Genomic DNA, 25,079 nt, shown 5'->3' on the forward strand with positions numbered 1-25,079 from the left:
AGTATTAACTTCAACAGTCAGTCTCCCGTTTCCTGTATAAATAGAACATGCTGTGATACATTGAGGCATCATTGTTGTGTGAACTAGTTTTTAGATGACGTTACATAGGAATTTAAAAATTGGATGTGGTTTTGAAATGTGTTCATCAGTGATAATTGTGTTTTAATGGGTTTTTTAATGAAATACATTAAATATATGCAGAGTTACAGTTCAGTCAAAGAAGAAAAAGTGGCAAATCCTAATTAGGCAGCTAGAATCGCCACAATTTGGCATGTTACCTTTGTAAATTGATTCACTTTCTAAAATTTAATTAGTGTTGGTTCTTTCAGGACTTCAGGACTAGCTTTTAAGATTGATGTGTAGATGTTAGTTTATTTGCCTGGTCTACCTCTATTTTTAATTACATTTATGTTTTTGCACACAGCCCAGTCTTATATTTGGATGCTATTGTATTAGCTACTTTTGAAATGTGATAAATTAACCTATGATGACTTACAATTTTGTCCATTAACATGAGGACCAGCTGGTGTGTGTGTGTGTGTGTGTGTGTGTGTGTGTGTGTGTGTGTGTGTGTGTGTGTGTGTGTGTGTGTGTGTGTGTGTGTGTGTGTGTGTGTGTGTGTGTGTGTGTGTGTGTGTGTGTGTGTGTGTGTGTGTGTGTGTGTGTGTGTGTGGGTGTGTGGGTGGGTGGGTGGGTGGGTGGGTGTGTCGTGGGTGATATTTGCAAAGAGATTCAAGATTCAAAGTGTTTCTTGTCATGTACAGCATGAAAACATGTTTCCCTGTACAAATAAATTATTACTTTGCTTTCCACAGTGCATTTAGATTTGTATTGGAGCTCACACATACAGTATTCTATTAGCTGACGTGAGGATGGATTCACATCACTCATTTAAAAGTGGAACATATTCAGTTTTTGTATGGGTAAGTTCAACCCTCAATATTTTGTTTGCTGGGATCCAGACATTTTAGACAATCTGTCAGTTCATGTGATCTATCAATAATGTGAATTACAGTACAAAAATGGAATTGTTGAAAAGCCAAAAAGCTGACGGCTCAGAGATCAGATAATTTGGATGTTGCATAAATTGACGTAGACCGAGCATCCTAAGTGGCAAAAAAGGACCTAAAACATTAAGTTACAGTGGTCTCCTCTCCTGTTAAAAGGTTACAATCTTTACATATCAATAATAATAATAAGGAATTATTTATACTTTACAATTACTAATGATACTTTATGAATTCAATAATACATATACTGCAGCTATATGGTAGTGTATTCTGGATTTTTTCATTATAGATTATGTGAGACCATAACTCAATACTGTCAGCACTAATATGACCAACCATTGTACACCCTTCACAATTTCACACAACCACTGGTGTCTGAAAAACAAAACAAAACAAACTATCCATAAAGATTTTGGCCTTTTATATAGCATCAGGTGGCCCAAACTCTATGCAGAGGTAGGTGTAAGTTGGTGCCACTTACTGGTGAGACAGTTTTCGTGTCCTTTAACAGCAACAATGTTTTTTTGCTGACAACATCCCATTCAGCATCATGAGCTCTTAATTGCAGCTGGCCACATCAGTGCTGGTTACTTATCCACAACTTCTGAAATTTCAATGAATCATAAAATTAATCACCAGCCCTTACTCTTCATCGTAATTTTCCCTTTATGATTGAGTTAAAAATAATTTTTGCATGAAACTGACTGAATCTTGCTTGATATTGTAACTGTATCAATCCTAGTCCATGGGAGCTAGCTAGTTTTCTAAAAGCAGTTTATAGATAACAAATAAGCCTCAACCTGAGATCAAACTCTTGCCCCCGGTTTGACTTCCGTGAGGATGATATACTGTAGCAAAAAAGTTAAAGGTGTAAGATTAATACGCCGGTCATCATAACTGGGCAAAGCTTAACCAATTTTACAAAATAACTGTTTGATTTCAAGTCATCATCCGGCCATAGTCGCAGTCACAGCCCTGAGTGCAGTAGCAAAGCAGAGACACCAGTCCCCTTAAATGACATGTCAGCCTGTCCATTTATCATCCTTATTACAGTAGCACATTTCAACCAGCACATCACCTCATGTTGCCGTTTCTTTGTTCCCCAGAGGCAACAAGTCCACCTCTACCAGTTGAATTTGTTCAGTTAAGTCATCAGCCTGCCAAACAGAACTGCCTGTCAGACATCAAGGGCTTGGATCACCTGATTTTGGCCACACCTTTACAGCACTATAAATATAGAGCTCTAATAGTGAGGCTTATATTGGACTGACTCCAGCTAAAAGCAGACATTCTGACAGTGTCCACAACTTTAAATCATGGAAACAACCAGCCATGAGATTATGACCAGCCACATCAACTGGTATGGGGCAAAATATTGGACATCCTGAATATGCCACATGTGAGAGCTGGTGAGCCAAAGACATTTCGGCATTTACACACAGTATAACTCTATATAACTCCATATAGAAAGGGAATATTGACAACACTTAGGTCCAATTTGGATGAAAGTTTCAAATAGATGAATGATGCTCTGTAGATGGGCTAAAGTGACCTATTTGTCAAGAATCTACCAAACTCTGGCCATCGTCTGATTGTGATATATAGAGGAGAAATATTTGTCCTTTGTAATGACCAGGTCAAAGGTGGCACATATGTTAGGTATTCATGACACATACAGCCCTGGTGCATATTAAATTTATCAATCTGTCTGCCCTCAATTGCTCATTCTCAGGGTCAGCATTCTTCCACAAACCAAAGGAGCAGTGCAGTATTCTGACTGCTGATATCACCAGTAAGGGCAGAGGTACAGAAGAGTAAATTCTGGACACCTACATGCATTTAGTAAACTCTGCTGTTACAGAACGATACGAGTCATATTGCAGCACACAGCACAGGATTTAACTACATGAAATCCTGCCAGTTGTCCCTATGCTGAGCTGCTACTTGTGAGACCGCCCAAGAAAAAAAGTTTGTCAGCTAAGTCGGCAAAAAGCCCGACCGGATCTTCTGATCTAATAGTCTCAGTTTCTTTTGTTGCAGGTCTGCACAAGATTAAGTATTTCTCCCCAATTTGCATTCATAGTACATGGTACATGTGTTCCAGATAGATGGCTTCTTGACAGCTGGTTTAACATTGGTTAGTTTTTTTTTAAGTGAAAAGAAAGAATTGGGTTTTGGTAAGGAGTTTGTTGCAACCTTTCATGTCTGATCTTTGTAGGTGATTGTTGTCCTTAACAGTGTGAAATAATATCCCTCTGGAGTAGTACTGTTTTTGTCATGTGAGTGTCTTTGTGGTCGTCATCTGCATTGTCAGCAAAAATAGTTGTTACCGAGTGGGGAGTTTGGAAGTATCAGTGGGTTTAAATTTCATTATGCTGTGCAATACAGAGGGTATGCAAATTTAGTTGTGCTCCCAAGTGGCTATACTTCACTCCATTCCCAGCAACAATGCATGAATTCCGCTCACTAAACAGTTAAACTGAAGAATTATTTTTACTGAAATAGAGGCACTGTTGGGCACTTCAATAACCTGGAGCAAAGCAGTTCAAAGTTCAGTGCAGGTCATCATTAACATGAGACTAGTAGAATTATAATTTACTTATTCTGTGCCCAAGATGTTTAAATGACCAATATACAGAATACAGACACACATCACTCAATAACATCAGTCTGGAATGTCATTTATTATTTAAATCTCAGACAGCATTTGCATGCTAGGGTCTTTCCAAGTAGTTAATAATTAATATAACTGACATTATTTCATTAAGGATTCATGACAAAGAATCAAGGTTGTTGTGACTGTAAACTTTTGCCAAGTGTGCAGTCATGTCTCTGCAGTATAAATCTTGGGGCTTCAAACCAGCAAAGATAACACCTGTAATTACAAATTTGGCAAAAAAAGGAGGAAACTTCACAAGCAAAGAAAATAAACATATCATTAGATTATCAATATTTCAAACCAGTTTCTTCAGTCTGATCCACTGCTCTGCTAACAATAGCTCCCTCTACCCTCACATGTGCATGGGGCTAACTAAAGGCATAAAATAGCCCCAACATATTGCATTAGATCTTAGAAGGACAATAGTTGCCATGTTCCATACCTGTCAGGAGGACTGGCGTGTAGGGAACTCACCTCAAGGCCAGCGTTTACAATGCACCTGACTGTCTCCTCCTCAGGTGACCTCTCTGGAGTCATCTCGGGTGCTATTCCCTCAGTGCAGTCAGACAGCTCCCTCTGCATTATTTGGGTGGTCCGTTCAGAGGTGTGGTTGGCAACAGTTCATAGAGGAGCAATGAAAAGCTTGCTTTTCCCTCTGTCTTTTGTATCCAAAGCCTTCGGCATCTCCACATGGCGTGTGGAGACGAAGTCAAAGTCAAGATCCTTTTACCACAGGTGTTTTCCTGGCAGCTAATGACTCACTGCCATCACCACCCCCAACTGTGGTGTCAGTGCTGACACTGGCTCCTTCAGCTTGTCTATCCACCTCCACCTTTACAGCAATACAAAAACAATGATTGGCACTTCAGTTACACTGACAGGGTCTAAAGTGCTTGTGTTGGCTCTTAGAGGGCACAGCTGAACACCTCAAAGGCCTTTAATTTATATCTCGCCTCAAGAGTTTAGCATTGAACAATAAATATTAGTATTAGCCAAATAAGAATCAAATTTATATTTAAATCAAATGCACAGTGTATGAGCTAGAGAAAGTTGTGCAGAATCATTATCAGACTTTGTTTTGAAACATTCTAGTCAGAAGTCAGTTACAATTGTCCCACCGTTACACCTGATCCAGAATGCTGTAGCAGTGGTTGCTGTAATTAGCTTAAAAATATTTTTATTTCTAATAAATCCCATAACTCAGGTCCAGTAAGAACCTTGTAAACCAGTCAGTCAGTTGGCTGATGGCTTGTCATCAGGATTAAAACTAAATTTGGCAAAGCTGTTGAGTGAAGTGTTACAATCTGGAGCAGAGAAATAGGGCTGAGTTATTTTCTGACAAAGCTTTAAAGAAGTACCTTTTTATTTGTTGTTGCTTATTTATATTCCTAATGTTTTGTCTAGCACTCTGTTCACTTTTATAATGGAAATGTGACAACCTCATTGTAACTGGGAACAAATTTAACTACCCCTTTAGCTCAATACATCCTCTGTTGTTGTCCTGTAATAATGCATATGAAATGACGTGTCTCATAGGAAATGATTATGGAAATAGAAACTTCTGTCTCAAGATGAGAGCCGGAGACAATTAACACCAAAACACATTTCATGAGCCAGTTAGCCAAAAATGTCTCAAGACCAGAGAGCAAAACACAATAGAAGGAAGCCACTGCCCACTACAATTTAAAACAAAAAAAAAAATTAGCCTGCACAGCAGCAATACACATTTCAGAACCGTGGACAGTGAGCATCAACAGCAACACTTCAGTGTGTGACAGGAAAAACAACCATGAAAAATTCAAGCAAGTGCATTGAAAACATGTAGAATTAATGTGTGGGTGACTTGGCATAATCAAAGACTTGTTGGAATTTCTAAACGACTGACTGACTGATTTCTCAAATCAGCACGGTTAGATGCAAATCAACAATGTTTGGTTAATTCTGAACAAATTGCCCTTCAAAAAAAAATTGTAATTTAACAAATTGTCCCCATGGCAATAGAAGAGTTTGAGTTCATTGATGTGGAGTATTTGTATTTCTCTTTTTGGTGAGATGCCTATTTAATGTGTTCTCTAGACAAAAATCCTCCCTTTCAAATGAAACAGATGTTTTGACTCCCACTGAATCATTAAAGTCTGACTCCCTGTTGTCTTTAATATTGTGATTAAATCTTAAAAACTCCATTTTAGTTTCAAGACAACAAGCACAGCCGTAACACTCGAATTAATTGGTAAGCAGTGTAGTGTGACCACTATGCAAAGAAGCGCAGCATTCTGCCATCAGCACTTTAGTAAAATCAAACTCAAGCTCAAGACGTTGTTAATGCGAAGTCGAATGAATTGGAAAATTGTATGATTCAAGTACCAGCACAGCAGCTCAGAAGGGGAAAACAAGATTGTCAAAAAGTCACAGTTCATCCTCAGAAAAGGACTTATGCATCAGATATGATTATACCAAATTTGGTCATGTATTGCTGTTTTGAGTTGCCTGCATAATTGCAATGGTTTTAGTCAACCATTTTCCCGTTGTGCCGTTTCCCGCTGTCTGGCAGAGCAATTCTATGTGCCTGAGCACAGTTACAATAATTCGTGTGTGTGTGTGTGTGTGTGTGTGTGTGTGTGTGTGTGTGTGTGTGTGTGTGTGTGTGTGTGTGTGTGTGTGTGTGTGTGTGTGTGTGTGTGTGTGTGTGTGTGTGTGTGTGTGTGTGTGTGTGTGTGTGTGTGTGTGTGTGTGTGTGTGTGTGTGTGTGTGTGCGTGCGTGTGCGCGTGTGTGTGTGTGTGTGTTAAAGCGCCAAGCAATAATTTACCTTCCATTCTTTTTAACTAGTACACTGATTAATCAGCTTCTGGCCATAATCATTTTTTTTGCCAGACATTGATTTTAATAATGTGATTCTTTGCTGGAATAGGTACAATTTGCCTGGTTGGTCACATTATGTTTACATACAGACTCAAAGACTCACATTCATGTCTCCGATGTGGAAATGATTCTCTGTGATGGACCAAGACATGTATGACAAATAGAGTCCACAGTTAGACTTAGCAGAACAACCTTAAACATACAAAAGAACATTCTGAGTTACACACGGACCAACCCCCTTGCAGAAGCTACACATTGTAAGTAAGACGGTAAAGGCAAAAAAACAAAATCTAGCAAAGCCAAGTGGCAATGTCTGCTGCTTTCAGTGGAAAATAATTTGCCAACGCCGCACTTCATTTTTATATGAAAAATCTGTAGCCTGATATTTTTATCACACAGGAAAATATTTGATGGAAGAGAAATGACATTATGTTGCTGTATTGATTTGTGGCACCTCTCTCTCTGGAAAATCTGGACTGAGACAAAATGAGATATAGTACAGCTCACTTTCACTTAGATTTATTCCCTAAAGATGTCCAGTCGGAGGGAATCCCTTAATTTTTACCAGGCAGCATAGAGAAACTGTGATCTTTGAAAAGCATTTCATGAAGTCTTTTTCGCTGTATTTGTGGGGAAATAGTCAAAATAAGCAAAGATCAGAGGAAAAAAAGTCTGAATATCTGAAATAGCTAAGGAAACTACAGAGTAAATCATGTTCATTGTCAAATATATTCTTCGCTGTCAGTAGTTACTTATATGTGTATCAGTAAGTTTTTTTTCCCCACTGCTATTGATATTTTTCTAATAAGTCCAGCATTGTTGCAGTGCCGCGTGTGAGAAAGGCCCCCAGACTGTTTGTGTTTAACATGACCTTCACTATTGGATGACTTTGAGCTCCTGATGTACACGGATACCCCCCCCCCCTTTTTTTCCAAGATAATCAATCTTTTCATCCAAAATAGTAATCTCAACAGCAACATAAGTAAAAAGCATTTATACTTGTGCAAAATCAAGACACAGTGGTGCCGAGGTAAGGATTAGGAGGCGAGAAACCATTCGGGATTTATTTGCCGTCTAGCCGTAAAATGGATGTAAAAGTTGCTGTAACCCCTTATAAGTTCACAGGATTTCTCGACTTAAGTAGAAGTAAAACTACCCTGATGTTTAATTACTTTTAATGATGTTATTAGGAAAAAGATAAAAAAATTAATCCTGTCATTTTGCAAGGCATTTTACATGGCAATAGAAATTAAAATACATGACAGAGAGACAAAGAAAGGAAACTGAACAATTGCAGCACAAGAAAGTGAAATGTAATAAAGTTAAATTAAATTACATTTACCCAGTCTATCTGAACAAAAATTGTTTCCTTGGCAAAAATACATTTCTTCGAAAAACATTTTCTTAAAAAAAAAACCTTTCCATCATTGTGTTCATGATTCAAAGAAAATGTCACTATTTTTGATTGCAGTGTCTGGATTACAAGGCAGATGTTCTGTACACAAGAACACACACGCAAACACTACCGCTGTGTGTGAACAGAACACAAAGATATTCTGTGTTGTTCCTCCTCTGAAAGCACAAAATGGCGCTGCAGGAAAAAATTTGAATAATTCTTTTCAGGCCTCCATTGGCTTATTGCTAAGGAATTTATTATGAACACTGATTTATCTCTTATTTAAAAAATATTATTATGTACGAGATGAAATATCTTTTCTCAAATGAACAATTTTATCCAAATCCTAAAAGTGTCTTGGGCTCATCACCTCTGCACAACACTGGGTTAAATTAAAGACACTTCTCCGTTGCTTGTTGTGTTCAGAAAACCCATAATTCTCAGTTTCGAGGTGGTCTGGGTGAGTCATTTGCACTTTTGGGAAAAAAAAAAAAACACGGTGGAAAACTATGCATATCTGATAAATACATTTATAAAATGCTTTCCATCCAAGTGCTGTACATATTAGATAGGATGGATACAAAATAAAAATCACACATTCATTCATTTATTTCCCCTATCCTGTAGCGAGGGACACAATGGGGCTGGATGTTTTTAATTCATCCACTACATGTTTTATAAAACATTTCCTCAGGATGTCTGCTATTTTTGTGAAATGTATCACACAGCAAGGTCTATGCATGATGTAAATTGCCACATACAAATGTGAAATATCTTGTATTTTCTTACCCCCCACATGTGTTCTGTTGACACGGGGATCAAAGCTGGACTTGTTTGGCGTCTCGCAGCAGCTTTGAACTGAGCTGCTAATGAGAACACCTCTTCATCTCTCAGATGGCTCCCAGCACGTGATTAGAAGGCAGGGTTAAAGATGCTCAGGTTCCAGATACACAGTCCGTCTTTGTGAGATACATTGCATTTTCCCTACCAAACCTGAGTCTGTCGCTTTAAAAGCTTCTCTCAATAGTGATTTGTTTCTTTGCCTCATTTCAGTTTATTTCTGTGCTTGTAACAGAGACGGCTGCATGAGTGGGGTGGGGTGGGGTTGTGTAGGGAACATCATGGAAAGCGAAACAAATATGCTCCTGGACAAAAGACCTGAAGGCTGAGCAGCACTGTTTTGGATAAATTCAGCTTGTGTCCTAAGAGATATTGGAAAACAGGTCTGCAAAAAAAAAAAAAAAAAAATACCACCACTACCACTCCTTAAGAACATTCTCAGTGGGAGTCTGTGTAACAGTAATATAATGAATACCAGATAGTTTCGATTGTCTACATCGACCCACTCATTTATGTTCGATCATTTCAAATGTACTGTGGGCACTAGATTTTTGACCACACATTGGTGCAAAGAGAGACAATATCATGGAATGTACGCACATTTTCAAAATTATCACATGGAAAAAGAAAACCCTAAGAGCCTGACAAGAGCTTAAGAAAGTATAGAAATTCAGTGGGGCATTATTGGATCTGAAGTTTTGCAGTTAATTTGGAAGCAGGATTCTCATGTTTGGCTTCATTTTTTAGACTCAGCACACATGTACTTTTTTTGAGTTTTGCTCCATCGGGCTGGATGGGATGGACAGATGCATAGTGCTTTACCGTCCACCTCTTGGCAAAAAAGACTTCTCTCCTTCAGATTCAGCCAAGCTGAATGTCCGCTGCGTCTGACCCCAACCGGAGACAAGAGCAAACCTCCCTCCCCGAACACGCAGAGCACAGAAGGCTAAAGAAGGGCTGTTTCCACGTGGAGCCCTTGTACCACGGGAGATGCCTCCCAGAGGTGTTTTGTGGAGCACAGGATTTCATTGTGAAAAGTTAGATGATTTATTAGAAGACTATATCAACCTAAGGCTCCCCTCTCCCTTTTACAGCTCATTGACTGTATTTGCATTGTCAGCTGAATGTTGAGTGTGATCACTATATGTTAATACAGACTGAATCTGAATTCTGCAGTCTCATTCTATTTGGATAGTTTCTGTGCTCCAGGATAGCCAGTCCTGCCTTGGTGGTGCAGTCAGCAACAGAAAACCTGGGTGGATTACAAAAAAGTGTGACGCCAAAGAGGACTATTCTTCCAACGCAGTGCGCAACGCTTGCTTTTTCGTTAGAGCTGCATACCAGAGCCAGAACACACAAGGCATTTGAATGGAAAGTGGAAGTGATGATTATTGATCTGTAATTATTACGAAACAAGTATTCAAAACGTTCGGTTTTTCATCAAATCCAGGGTTGATTTTTATTATCGTCCGCATTGTAAGTGGAGACTTTAAACTCGTCCGAAGGGCCCGGTGGCCCGGCCTCCGCCGAGAAGTCTGCCTGACGCGTTAAATAATTCACCGGTGCCAGATAATTTTATAATCCCATGCAGGAACGAGAAAGCGGTTGAAATAGATTAGTTCGAGGCTGCCGAGGAATTGGATTTCTTGGTTCGAAGGTTTACAGGGTTTTTTGATCTCGACCCTCCGATGGATGACAGAGGGAGCGCTTTTCTGACCAGAGTTTTTTTTTTAATATTGATTTTCAGTTCAGCGTTTTCGATGAAAAATGAGACGTAAGCGGATGTTTAAAATAAGAAAATGAAATAAACTTCCACCGCACGGAGGTGCTTGGTGTCCGGAATCCCCCCCCCCCCCTCATTTTCCTTTATTTCTATTTAATTTTAATCGCGTTGCAAATATTTGACGGACATGATGCGATTCTTTCTCCTCGCCCTTTATTTGTTTTTTCTTTAAATACCAGAGCTATGACATTGAAATTAAAAAAGGTGATATTTTAAGTCACAACTGAGTTTGCAAAAGCGTGATATCTTAGATCGCATTTAATGCTCCACCACCGAAAAAAATCCTTCCCTCCTTTAGAAATGCAACTGGCGTCAGAATGATCGATTCCCCTTGTTCATCCGTGTCAAAACATCGGTTTTGGATTGAACAGAGATAATAATAATGTGCGTGTTTCTCCCCTTGCCCTGCGTCCACAGGCCTGCGGGGAAGAAGCGCTTGCCTTGACTATTTCTCCATTCTGAATAAGAAAGCGAAGTTAGTTCTGCTGAGCTTGTAGTCGGAGTGTGTTGTGTTTATTGTCCCGGGGGGTTGTGGGTGGGGTGGACCTCTGCGGCGCACCCGACCGTCTTTCTCTGCAAGCTGACTTTGAACTTGAACTTCGCCTCGCCTATCCGCAAATGTGCGCGACGCCGCGGCGGAAAATGACGCTGCGCGTCGGTGATTTCCGGACTGTGCAGGCCTCCGCGCTCGGCCCGTGTGCAGTGAGGGTACGATTCCCCGTATTTGCACCCCGGTCCACGGTCATTCTCTTAATGAAGGCCGGCCTGTCCCGGAGCCCCTGCGGTACCGAGCGGAGTGGCAGGATGAAAACACACACAAGCACTGCTTGCTCCCGTCTCTGCAGGACGAGGCTGCATCCGGCTTGTTGCACAGCCCTGCAGAGGACATTCTGCATTTATCATCCACTACTTTCTTTTTATTGAATCCATCTATATTCATCATTCGACTCTTATCGGGGGGGGGGGGGGGATGTGTGCACCCCAAACAAGAATTTTCAAAAGAATATATTTAATTATTGATTTTGAATTCCCACGTTTCCCGTTGTCCCGCGCCTCTTCGGAAAGCAGTATTCTGTTTGCTATGAAATTCTGTCATTATAAGGGTGATGCGAGAAAGCGGCGGGCACACGGTGTGTATTTGCTCTAGTTAGGGCAATTCGTCTCTTACTAGTCTGACTCTCGTTGCAATATTGTTTTTTGTTTTGTTTTTTGCGCAGTCTCTGCAGGACCTGGCTTCGAGCTCAGGCCGGCGAGATTTCAAAATTACAGTCTAGAGTCAGAGTGAGTCCATCAGACAGGAAGGGATATTCTGCTCTGGCGGACACACCGCTCCACACTGGACGGTTTGCAGTCTAAATGACTGTCGGTGCATTTAGATGTTCAGTCACTGGACGGAAAATATGCCTTCACTTTCAGAAGAAAATGCCCGACTGTTGTGGAGCGGCGTGTTTTTAAGAAGAGCATTCTAAATATCCTTCCTCAGGAAGTGTGTGTGTGTGTGTGTGTGTGTGTGTGTGTGTGTGTGTGTGTGTGTGTGTGTGTGTGTGTGTGTGTGTGTGTGTGTGTGTGTGTGTGTGTGTGTGTGTGTGTGTGTGTGTGTGTGTGTGTGTGTGTCGAGAGCCGCTTCCTGTTTAATCTTCACTTCTGAGAAATAATTCGAGTCAATGAGACAAACAACTGTCCGTGTTTTTCAAATAAGGACCCAGAGGATGCACCGGGAGAGACTTCGGTGCCTCCATGGGAATAACGAGCAGGTGCAGACCTGCCCTGCGGCTTGGTCGGGAGGACCTGGGACCTCTCTGGCATTCTGTTCCTCCGAGGAAGCTGATGTCCTCGAAAACTCTCCTTTATTAATTCCGCCGCAGGCAAAGTGAGCTTTTCATAGCCGGGCTAATATGGTGTGTGATGAGGAGGCGAAGCCTCTCATAGTATTATTTACCCCGTTGATTTCGTATCTAGTGGATGGCGTCTACATATTGCGTCGTTGCTGTTATTAATAAGAGCTGTGTGGTATCAAAAATACGAGTGAATTCATCTGTGATACGATTTCTGATAGTTGTTTTTTTTCCCCGTCTAATGGTTCCTGAAGATGCTTTACTGGAACGACTGGGTTCTAGTCCAGGATGCCGAGATGTGGTTCTGACGCACAGCATAAATGCAGCAATAATTATAATTCGCGCATTAAAATCCTTAACATAACCCCATCCCTTTTCATGTTGGTTATTCACATTCTAGAACATGTATTTACTAATTTATACTGATCATTATTATTATTATTGTAATTTATTTTTTTATTTTCCGAGGTAGAATGCTAATTTAAGACTTTGGATATTCTGTCCCAGTCCAGTCAGTGTTCGCGCCGAATTTTCACATGAACGGCTGAGTATTTGAATTTACTTTTAAAAAGCTTATCCGTAAGTAATGTGCACTAATCGGCAAGCCCTGTAGTTTAACGGTAAATGCGCTCCACATCTATGTAATATAGAAAACGACAGTGCGGCCTGTCTCGCAGTTTGCATGCTTAATATAAGCCCGCTTGGCTATCAATGTCGAAATGCGCATTGACGTGGCCATTTTTGACTCCTAACGGAATACTGAACATTTTAGCAAGGTTTGCCTCGAAGTAATTTCATTCCTGGGCCTCCAATGTGCGTTTTACACGCCGGTACCGCCCCGAACAGCAAATACCCCCTCCCGCCCGCCCCCATTACAAATTATGCTTGCTATACCGATATTAAAACAAAAGACATTTTTCCAGAACCTCTCCGGATGACAGACACGTTGTTATTTTGAATAAGCACTCATAGATGCTCCCTCTTCAATTTGAATGAGTTTTTTGTTTGTCCAAGCGCACTGCCTGTCAATAAGTCTAATGTTCTGGACAGCACATTAAAGATAAAATACCTCGATAGACGCCCGATCCATTGGGGTCAGCCTTCATATAATCTGATAAATCCCCAAAGCGCTTTATTCCAACAAGTGACGGGCCGAGATGATTAATGATGAACGTGTGTGTCTTTTGTTTAGCTGTCTGCGTGCTGCGCCCGCCTCTCTTAACTTGAACTTGGACTTCCGAGGAGACGCAGTGGATTTATTTCGTCTGCCTTCTCCCTCCGCACTGCAGCACCTCGGCGGCTGGCTCCCACAGGACACACACTCCTAGATCCCTTTTTGCAGCGTGTTCACGAATGTCTCCCTTTCTCTTGGCGGACTCAAACCGAGGGCCTCGCCTGCAGACGCGGTTTGATGCTGTGCAGGATTTCTTTTAGAAAACTCGCAATCAAATCTTACTCGGAGCTCGCCCGGAAATGAACTCACGCCATAGTCCTGGTCTATTTGGCCATAGTTATAGCTCCCTATCGCACAGCTCACATCTTCCAAAACAAATAGTCTGGAAATAACACGAAAGTCCAAAGTCAAGTCTCTAAAATGTTGCGTAATTACGCAAGCGTGTCCATTTCCTCTTATCGTGCAATACAAGTTGTACTATATCCAGATGTTTGGACTAATGCTGCTTTTTCCTACACACACGTGTATCTTAATACGTGGTGTTCTGCTCAAATGAAGCACAAACATGTGAATCAATGAATCTTTGGTCCACGGGACATGCGGGACATCAGGGTGTGTGTGTGTGTGTGTCCCGGCGGTGGCGGGGGACCGTCGGCCTGTGCCATCTCTTTGAGGGAATCTACCCATCGAACCCGGTTGCATCTGGACCGGACCATGTACGGTTGTTTTTCGTGCGTCTCTCTCTCCGTCCGGTCCGAGTGGAAAACAGAAAGCTGCATGAACGAATGAGAGCTAGACATGCTCATCACACACACACACACACACACACACACACACACACACACACACACACACACACACACACACACACACACACAGAGCTCTGGCGTCTCATGAGTTCTTCCCCCTCACATGCGGAGTGCAGTATTACAGAATACTCGAGAGCCCTATTCCACGCGACTGAAAACTCTCATTGTGTTCCACATTTGTCGTTCCCTCTGTAGTTTTTCGTCTGCATGTTCCCCCGCACGAGAAACGTGACTGTCTTTTCAGCAGCCAGCACCGTATTTACAAATAAAAGAAAAATGTTTTGTATTTCAGCTTTGAGCCCATTGTGCTCATCTGGCTCCCTCCCCATCCCATTATTTGAGACCACAACTTACACTTTTCATAATTTTCACAAAATGGCACGCTTCCACCCGCCTCCAATGCTGGCACACAAGTCCAGTGGTTTTGTCTTTTACGATTATGAACGTTTGTGATCGCACATTAAACCCAGCCTGAAGGGGGGGAAACACCAGATTGAGATGCTGTTTTAGTTTTTGTAGGAATGTTTTCATGACAGGGGACAGATCTGCCCGAGCAGAACTCTGGCTCTTTCTGGCACACACACACACACACCAGAAAGCCTGAGCACTATCATTTATTCTCAGTGAACCTAAGCCTGCACAATGTTGCCTCATCTGAGGTCTAGATGCTAAATGGCGGTCCACGCGTCTCTCGCCAGCATCACTCGGCGTGTTTGGGCATCCACGTTGCTCAGTCAGCTTCCGGAACATTCCATTAGTTTAGTCACTTAATGTCTCCAGACATGTTTTCACTTAGTTTGACAGCGCTCATTGACTAAATCGCAGTTTCCTGCAGGCATGATGACTCGCTCTATTGGCCTGGAATCCAGCCTGCCTACTTGGGACGGTAAAATCCAGTGTTCATTGAAAAAGCCACTTGGTTCACTTTGATCGGTTCGATCACAGCGCAGAGCCCGGAGCTGCCCCACGCAAACTCATAAATATAAACACTGATTCTGACGTGCACGATGCGCGCACGAAGCCTCGGACCGCTGCGTGTGCCTCTTTTAACGTTTTTGAAGTCGGCAAGATGGCATTTGAGATTTAACGGCCTTTTATTAATTTAAATTACTATTATTTTATGCTGCAATTCAGTGATGCCCTGGCAAGAACCGCGGAGGGAAAATGCGCTCAAATGAGGCGCAGCGCCGCAGCACAAGTGGCCTAATAAATGTTCCCCCAAAGCACGGTATGAGGGAAACCGGAACAGACTATTAATTCCGCAAAGTTTCTCTTTCCGTTATGCCGTTGAAAGTTTGAATTCGCGGAGCATCTTCCGCACCCAGGACCAAATAGGCTGGCGCAGAGATCTAATTCGGTGTGTGTGTGTGTGTGTGTGTGTGTGTGTGTGTGTGTGTGTGTGTGTGTGTGTGTGTGTGTGTGTGTGTGTGTGTGTGTGTGTGTGTGTCATGCGGCCATGGTACCAAGTTGCTAAGAGCGGAAGCCGCAGGTAGGCGTCCGCAGGGGATGGATGCTATCCCCTCCCCCCAGGCACCCCCGCTGCAGAGCTGCAGACAGCCTCTGTCTGGAGTTGCATGATGTCTGGTTGTCAAGATATTTACAGCAAGGCATCATAGTTGTCAAGATATTAAGAGCCGTATCTGGTTCCCTCTGCAGTAGCAAAAAAGACTGGACCGGGTTTAAAATATATTAAATATATTAAGATATTCGTCATGTAGAAAAGGACATAAATCAGATTGTTGTTATGGAGTGATGTTGAGTCACGCCGTTAGATCAAGTTTTCCCGATCAACTCGCTGACCTGAAAACATTTTTACGGAGGCAGATTTTTCTTATGGGGGGACGCAATGAAGTGACCCGCACAGGCACGAATTGCATCTATAAGGAAATCAAATACAAGACAGTATTTAAACAAAAATAGAAATCTATATCTACGCAGGTTGTTGGTATCATTTAAAATGCGTAAATCCAGACACGCCGAACAATCGCCACTGCGGAGGCAAAGGGGTTGCTATTACCAGTCAGATGTCCAGTAAGCGACTGGATGGTTTGGACTGTAACTATTATTGAATAGATTATAAAACGTCTCTTTCGTGAAGCTTCGGGGTAATAAACCAGCCTTTAAGTTCCACGGTCCTCACACTGTTTGTCAGAGATAAAGTGGAGTTTTACGGGACTAAGAGTGGATTTAGCAGTAATTTTCCTCTGCCATGCTGCGGGAGCTGCGAGCTGGCACCGGGCAGGGTGCACGACGCGCGTCACAACAAAAAGTCAGCCCTGCATCTGAGGCGTGGATCTGCCTCAGCATCAACTGCACGTCCGTGCAAGACGCAAATCACATCCATACCTTCTCTGGTGCAACAGTTGCCACCGCATCTGGGGCTTTGCTGTATTTCGCGATTTCCTAATTTCCGTTTTTTTTTCTTTGTCCGTTTTGAATCTACCACGTGAATATTTATAGTAATTTGTAAATAAATTTGATTAATAATTAATAGTAGTTTTCGGAGTATTTTTTTTTACTTTTTTTAAATAATCACCTGCTTTACAACTACATCCTCTGCCCGTTCGACCTGCGCCACATTCTGGTTTTTATCCCATTTCCTAGTTAATAGAACCAAGCGCCAGCGAGGCTGAGAGTATGCAAGGAATATAAAATAAATACGGAGATTATGAAGAATGCATCATAACAAAATAGCAGCCAATTCAAAGTTGCAATTGGAAGTTTGAACGCATCCCATTTTCTCAAACGCAAAAGCTAGAATTCCTTAACTACAAACTCTTATTTGCAGTTGTCTACTTCTATTCTCTCTCACACACACAGCAAACGTTTTGGGGTAAATAGCAGCTTTTTGCATATATACTCTAGTGTGAAGTTCATTCTTGTCTGTCTAGACTCATTACGACCCTGTTTGTCTGCGGCTTTTTTTTTTTTACCTTGACCTTGGACTTCCGTGCAGCTGCCGTTTAGATGAGACCTTCATAGTTTTGTTTTCCTTGAGACAAAAGAGCTATAGTGTCTTGCCCAGCTCGGAGAGGGGCTTCCTCACAGGGCCACATACATGTATACACCGGTCACCTTTTTTCCCAAGACAAGTCGCCAGCACAGAAAAATGTTGATAAACTATAGGCAAGCCGCCTATGGCCTGCTTTAAGGGTGACTCATGGGAGAGGCATCACAAAAAAACGATTTTATGGATGCTTAAGGGGCCTATCCCATCGGTAAGAATTCAAACTGAAAATGCATTAAGTGGCTCCGGACACGGCCAATAGATGATTTCCGCAGAGTTGGAATTTAACACGATTATACAGCTCGCCGGCGAGGTAAACTAAAAATACCTCTCTGGGCGTGTGTGTCCAGAATTTCTATCATATTTTTAAATTGAATCAAATTTGTAGCTGCACTCAGCCCAGCTGAAAGTCGCCCCTTGTTCCTCATTCCAGCCTGTCGCGACTTTCCTGTCTCTCTCTCTCGCTCTCTCTCTCTCTCTCTGTCTTGTACGGAGCTAAACGGGTTAAAATTCGAATTCCCCCCTTTTTTTCCCCCCAAAAAAAGTAGGAAAACAAACAAACAAACAAATAGCAGCGCATTTCAAGACAGCAGCTATTTTACTCAGATACACGCTGCAGGAAATGCTTGCACGTAAACTAAAGGAAGCCGTTACATTATGTGCGGTCACATGACTAACGCACACCATTTTTTTTTTCTTGTCAAAAGCGTAGTTTTTTTTTTGCAGTTTCTCAGAAGCCACGTCTTACCTGGAGTGACTGTCACTTCGTCCTGTACTGTCCTTGTACACATTCGAACTTGCTTATCGTAAAACTTCTACCTCTGCATCAATGGTGCACATGCAAATTCACAAAACTCTCTCTAACACACTCATATACACACATACACACACTTACACACGTGTGCGCATTCACACTAATTTTTCCACCCTGTCATCTGGCCTTAAAATTACTAATCATTAATAACGGGGCTCCGTAAAGTCGATATCTGAGCCAAAGAAATGGAAAGGTAAATAATTAAACAAATCAATAAATGTCACGTTGTAGAATTTATTTACGAAAATGCACATCAGCAAGTTTGGTGGCGACCCGGTTGAGGGGGAAAATCCATTACATAGAAAAAAAAACAACTCAAAAGTCCTGGAAAGAATTGACCGTAGTCGCTCGGACGTGCACGTTTGTCTCATCGCTTCACTCCAGAAACACCGAATATGTTTTTGTCATCATCCTTCTATTCTTTCGGGTCTCCAGTATTTGTTTTCGTGTAATATCAAAAGATCACCCCTATCTGGAGTAGCGGACACACCGCCGTAGCAAACCGAATGAGAGAGAAATCCCGACCCCATACATATCAACACGTAAAACGCGCAGATTCAACGTTTTATTCAGAAATGCCCGTTAATTCCCCTTCTTTTATTTCCAAACGCTGCGCGCACAGTGTACTTCAGTCCGGGCTGCCTTGACAGTCGTCGGCGTCGGCCAAATTTCACAGGTTGTTTTCGTTCGGCCCTATCCTGAAATCGTCCAAACCTCCCTTTAAGGGTGGGGGTCCGGGCGATCGCAGCCAATGGCGGGGCTCGGTGCTGTGCGGGAGCGGACGCTGACTGGCGAGGCGGCGGGCGTTTAAAGGGCTGCAGAGCCTCCCACTCCCCCGCGCAATCTCCCAGGACTTGTTAGCGGATCACGTGCCAGGTCCTTAATGAAGTGGACACACGGGGGGGACCTCTCTTGCGCATGCGCCGAGTGTAAAATGTAGTTGGAAATGAGGTGTCCGTCTTGGAGTAGTCGACTTTTAAAAAGCATCGGCAGCGCCTGATATGACGACTTCGCTGGTTCTGCATCCACGCTGGGCGGACACCTTGATGTACGTTTATGAAAAAAGCCCGAATGAAAACAACCAGAATAAAAGCCAAACAATGGAGGGACTGAGCGGTAATTGCCCTGCGACCCACTGCAGGGACCTGATGTCGCACCCCGCGCTGGGACGACATTCTGGCACCATAGCGAGCCACCAGGGCTCCATGTACTCGGATATTTCCTCCCCGGACACCGGCCGGCAGTGTCCCGCTCCACAGTCGTCATCGGGCGCGTCCCTGGGCTACGGCTATCCGTTCGGAAACCCCTATTACGGCTGTCGATTATCCCACTCGCACAACGTGAACTTGCAGCAGAAGCCCTGCTCGTACCACCCTGCAGATAAATACGCCGAGCCTAGCACGGCGCTGCCCACGGAAGAACTGTCTACCCGGGCCAAGGAGTTCGCTTTCTACCCGAGTTTCGCCAGCTCCTATCAGGCGGTTCCTGGATACCTCGACGTGTCGGTGGTGCCCAGTATCAGCGCCCACCCAGAGCCGCGGCACGACGCCCTGATCCCCATGGAGGGCTACCAGCACTGGGCTCTCTCCAACGGCTGGGATGGGCAGGTGTACTGCTCCAAAGAACAAACGCAGTCAACTCATCTGTGGAAATCGCCCTTTCCAGGTATGGAAAAAATATATTTATGCGCCTTTTATTTTTTTCACATTCTTCGAACGTGCACAGCTTGGGTCAATAGACATTTTAATACCAGTGTCACTAGCTTAAAATCTATTTAGTGTAGCTAGATTTTTTTTAACTCAAATGTTTTAATTGCTTATGAATATATTTTTCTCTCCGTCTATATATATATATATATATATATATATATATATATATATATATATGTATATATATATATCCTAAACATAATTGCAAACAACCCAGAACGTCCAGGGAGACATCAAATGTCCTGGATAAACACACCCCTGTCAATCCCCATGTCACTTCTGTTCCTTATTGACCCTGCCATACTGGGTGATATTATCCTTCAGTCTGACATGAAACAAATCTTCTTGCACCTTCCAAAATATGCCTGAAAACCAGCACTGTGAGTCAATTGCCCGGAGCACTGCTAAATCAATGATCCCTCCGAGCAGTTCTCCGTCAAAAGAGCTTTGTGACATGTGATGATTATGTGGCCGGTATAGGAGAAGCGCATAAGGAAGGAGCTGCACTAAAAATGAATTTTAATCTAGTCTAGTTTGAACTTTGCCCGTAGGTCTGAATGTCCCGCCGTGTGCCCACACTCCTACATGCACCAGGGTTCATTTCTGCACCGCATGCATCCCATAGACTCTGTCATGTCGCTTAAAATGTTCTGAGCCGCTGTCGAGTTCCCATCCTTATTAGATCTTCTGTAGCAATCACGGAAAAATCCACGTCATCTGGAAATTAAAGCGGCGTGTTTACTACGGTGACTAGGCCGTGTTTTATCACGAGACTTTATTATCTCTAAGTATTTTAATGTTACACGAATATTGTTAGACCTTGACTGAACCCCCACCCCACCCCCACACCCACTACCGCCACGACCCCCCTCTATATTGAAAACAGCCACGCAAGCACGGGCATGGAGTCAATCACGCGCAAACACGCACTGAGACGCAAGCGCGCTATCCTAGTCTGTCCATTTTGTGTGTGTGTGTGTGTGTGTGTGTCTGTCTCTCTCTTGCACATACACAGACAGACATGCACGTGCGCGCGCACACGCACAAGGAAATAATCTCATTGTTTTGCTTTTAGAATGTAGTCAGAAATCAGACTCCAGTCAATGTGCGTCAGTGGATCAGTCTGAGGTAGCAGCGTCAGGAGGACGATTCTGGTCTCCCTCAGATCAGACCTCAGGATCAATATGCATACACGGTGTGGAAAGAAAAAGGTCGCTCCAGCCCCGAATCCCGTCAATATTGGGGGGGGTTCTCCACTTGCCTCTGTGCACTTCTTATTGGCTGCCTTGCTCTCGGCTCTACATCCGCTTACCTGTGCAGGGCATTGTGCTTCTGCCAGGTGTTTAGAGGCCTTCTCGTATGCATTTATCAAAAATAGAACAATTCATGAAATATGAATTCAGAACAGACTCTATTGCATTTATTTTCAAATCTCTTCAAATTAAGTGTATGACATACAGAATTTTTTATTTTTTTTAATCGTCAGCGCAGTCACCCGCTTCCGACATTGAACCGTCCAACCGCATTAAAACCAACAGTCTCACCAACTGTTGAGTTTAACAATCGTCCTGAAAGGATTCGTTCCGTCCTTCCACTTGTTCGGCTCAGCAGGTAATGAGGAAACAGCAGCTTCAGGCTCGATGCCCGAGGAACAGTTTGAGCCCTGCGACTTCATCATGATCCATTTCATTCCGAGTGTCGCCCAATCACCGTGCAGCATTTACCCAGGAACATTTACAGGAGCGCAATGATAAATACGCTCTCTGTGACAGGGCCTCAAAATCGTATCTCGCGAATTGACGCGCGCACACGCACACACACACACACACACACACACACACACTATGCAGGGTGGAAGGGAATAAGTGTTTATTTTCTCTCCGTATTTGAACCAAAATATTGCCAATTTTTCGAGTTGAAAGACCATGATTGTTAGCGTTTAATTCCCTCCAAATATTTCTATTTATTTGTGCGAATCGCCTGGTAATTTTTTTTCTCCGCCCCACAGACGTGGTTCCCCTTCAGCCCGAAGTGAGCAGCTATCGCCGCGGACGCAAAAAGCGCGTCCCCTACACAAAGATCCAGCTCAAGGAGCTGGAGAAAGAATATGCAGCCAGCAAATTCATCACCAAAGACAAGCGAAGGCGCATCTCGGCCGCCACCAACCTCTCGGAGCGCCAGGTCACCATTTGGTTCCAGAACCGGCGCGTGAAGGAGAAGAAATTTGTCAGTAAATCCAAGAACAATCACCTGCACACCACCTGATAGGATGGATGACCTACTTGAATCTTCGACGTATCTCTGCCGAAATATCCTGCCGCGCATCTTAGCTGAAGAACATTTGGGGCTGAGCGTTTTTAATTTAAGTCCATCACCATCTTTGCCATTGCGCCTCCACGACCCCCCTCCTTCTTCCCTCCCCCGCCATTTTTCATTTAGAGACGATTCTCTAAAAACTGTGAAAATATTAAATTCATTTCATATTTGTTTTATATGAATGTACATATATAAATATATAATATTTAAAACGATATCTGTATTTCAAAGACAAGTATTTCGTGTTTTTTCGATTTTTTTTTTCCTTCCTCAAGCCAAATCTCGCAATGGATCGGCGTCATTTCGGTGACTTTGCAGCGGACAGATCAGATCAGATCACAAGAGATCGGATCAGAATAAAGGACCCCGTCCGTCTCCTGTCATTTCACAAATATTACCCGCCGTGTAGACACGGGTTGCGACGCCACACGTCGAACTTTACCAGACTCTATCTTCAACGGCAACAATCTTACGAGAGGACTTTCGACTGAAAGATTTTCTTTGTATTATTCCCTCTGAGTTTCAAAAGCTATATGTCCCCCCACCCCTCCCATGTGTTGGATTTGTTCTCTTGCCTGGGTTTAAAAGAAAAAAAAAGAAAAAAAAAGGCTGCGATGTTGTTAATCTTGTGTAGTGCAATGCCTTTATTATTTAATTCATATTATCTAGTATGGCGGAAGTGTAAACTGGAGTATCCCGAGACCTGTATGTTTTCCTTTTATCGAAGGAGTCTGTCATGCAACTGGAATGATTGTAAACCATTAAAGTCAGTGAGTATTACCCAGAGTGCACCATTGTTTGCTTCTCTTCCTCGCCCCTGTGCGGAAGCCTGTCCCTGCTCGTCTGGGGTGCAAAGTGTGTCATCTGTGTCGTGCTCTTCGGGGGAGCTGGGGGGGGATTTCACTGCCAACTTCTATCATAAATAAATCATCAAATACTCTCAATCAATCGAGCAGAGAACTCTACGCATTTCCTCCCGTGTCGAGTTGCCCCCGGGGTTATTACGCAGCGGCTCTCTGGCTTGATCTATAACGCCGTCAGCGGATGGGCCGCTTAAAATTTCATGTCGCAAAGTGCTTGATGAAGAGGGCATCATCATCAGCCAGTAAGCATCATCGGTTTGAGAAATGGCAACAGGAGATAGCCAGTGGGGGTGGGGGGGCCGATGCCCATTTCTCAGCCAAGAATCTGATGCGTAATGTTTGCAGCTTAATAAATGACTTGCAGTCTGCTGTTGCGGCGGGAACCGCGACACCGAAACGACGGCAAACTCCCCCCCCCCCAACCCCCTCCAGCTTCAATATTTCAATTTTGTAAAATAAAATGCAGGACACGTTACCTGTGCGTTGGCAGACGGTCCGCTCTCCGGACCTTCGCCAACGGGAAGGACGGCCGCTGATGCCAGTTGCCAAGTCTGAATCCACGACCATGGCGGGGTGCCTCTATGTCGCCTCGTCCCGCAGATACAGATGTTATTACGCGCATATTGCAGATGTTGCGTGAATGTCGTGCGACTCACAATTTCTCACTTTTTGTCAGGCGTTTGTTACACGGCCGCGTACCCGTGTTTTCGTTCATATACATGTTGGGAATAATTCAAAAATAAATCAGAAAATAATAATAGTTCGCCTCTTGAAATATATCTACGCCGTTGCAGCCACCCCGGCGTGTTCACACTGCCGTGACCACGCCATGCGCCTCGACGTCTTATCTATAATTCTATATTCATTTTATATTATATTTTAACAGTGGATTTGTTTGGTTCTGCCCGGAGGTCCAGGGTGGACGGAGACATTGGGTTCGCGGCACAGCCGCGCTCGGAAGGCCGATGTCCCGCTGCAGGTAGTCGGTGTATGACGCGACCAAGTTGTGCTCGGTGTCATCCAGGAATATCAAATGGGGATTTGTTTAAAAAAAAAAAGGGGGGGTGTATTATTTGAGAATTAATAGCCAGACAAGTCTCTGTCGTATCTTCTTTTTAAATGAACGAGAACTTTCATTTCACTTCCGAAGTTGTGTTATTATGAAAACACACGTTCTCAAAGCTGGTGGCGATTTTTTTTATCTGAATTAATTGCAAACGTGAGCGATAATTATTCCCGGAAACAGCTTGTAATTTTGATATTTTAGATGTGATCTTGAAAGAAAAGTATCAAACTTGTGCGTACTCGCAAGTTGTGTATATCGTGCGCGTCTATGCGGCGGGGACGGCGACGGACGGGCCCGATCTAAACCTCTCCCCGCCCGGATCTGATCTCCCGAGCTCGCCGACCAGCCGTCCAGGTTTGGCGCTCACTCCGGTTCCTAGACCCGCAGTTCTTGTGGAAAGTTCTGGGCCTCTCAGTTTTTACCCTTGACCATGACTATGCAGTCACTTTGACCTTGACATCACGGCAGATTGTGAATAATAAATAGGGGGCCGGACACCAATGGCGGCGGGTTGTTTGTAGGCAAACAAGGTGTTATTTCTCTGTCTAGACGACCAGGCTTAATGACGTGCCATAAATACATAAAAAAGGGGAAGTGCAGCGATATCCCCTGACCCGCATTTCTGACCATCTCCCAGGGCCTTGCATTAACATTTGGGCTCTCTCTCTTTTTTTTCCTTCTTTTTTTAAACAGAAGTTATGCTGGCCCGAGCTGCAAGAACCACCGATGGAGTGTCATGGACGCACCGCGAGGTGTGTGTGTGTGTGTCAGTGTCATTGACCACGGAGGGGACAGGTAGGACATTTGACGTCTCACACCAACACAAGTCGTCGTCAGCACGCAGCCACACGGTCAACACAGAAGAGGAAGTGATAACACGACGCAGGCCTCCATATAACCATTAAAGGTACGGCCGTTTTCTTCTTACCGCGCCGGCG

At 43.3% G+C, this 25,079-nt stretch overlaps 1 protein-coding gene and 1 long non-coding RNA gene across 2 annotated transcripts; one reads left to right on the forward strand and one right to left on the reverse strand.

Annotated features, from left to right (window-relative positions):
• Nucleotides 1–3,802: 3,802 nt before the first annotated feature.
• Nucleotides 3,803–8,764, reverse strand: LOC147214355 (uncharacterized). Its single transcript, XR_015104339.1, has 4 exons — nt 8,715–8,764; nt 6,633–6,661; nt 4,144–4,501; nt 3,803–3,885 (listed from the first exon to the last, which is right to left on the reverse strand). It is a non-coding gene; the product is annotated as an uncharacterized LOC147214355 (long non-coding RNA).
• A 10,358-nt stretch (nt 8,765–19,122) lies between these two features.
• On the forward strand, nt 19,123–22,990 carry hoxc13a (homeobox C13a). The gene is made up of 2 exons (XM_086141537.1): nt 19,123–19,852; nt 21,905–22,990. Exons 1-2 carry the CDS (start codon nt 19,189–19,191, stop codon nt 22,159–22,161), a joined length of 921 nt encoding a protein of 306 aa, XP_085997663.1. The 5' UTR covers nt 19,123–19,188; the 3' UTR covers nt 22,162–22,990.
• The last annotated feature ends 2,089 nt before the right edge of the window (nt 22,991–25,079 follow it).

The sequence above is a fragment of the Fistularia commersonii genome, chromosome 34, assembly GCF_037954325.1.
Source record: "Fistularia commersonii isolate RoL2024-O1a breed Wild chromosome 34, RoL_Fcom_v1.0, whole genome shotgun sequence".
Taxonomy (NCBI): domain Eukaryota; kingdom Metazoa; phylum Chordata; class Actinopteri; order Syngnathiformes; family Fistulariidae; genus Fistularia; species Fistularia commersonii.

Excerpts from the sequence above, each read along its gene's own strand:
- hoxc13a (XM_086141537.1), top strand. The coding sequence starts at position 19,189 with ATGACGACTTCGCTGGTTCTGCATCCACGCTGGGCGGACACCTTGATG. Across the intron at positions 19,853-21,904 it reads GTGGAAATCGCCCTTTCCAG|ACGTGGTTCCCCTTCAGCCC; the intron begins GTATGGAAAAAA and ends TCCGCCCCACAG.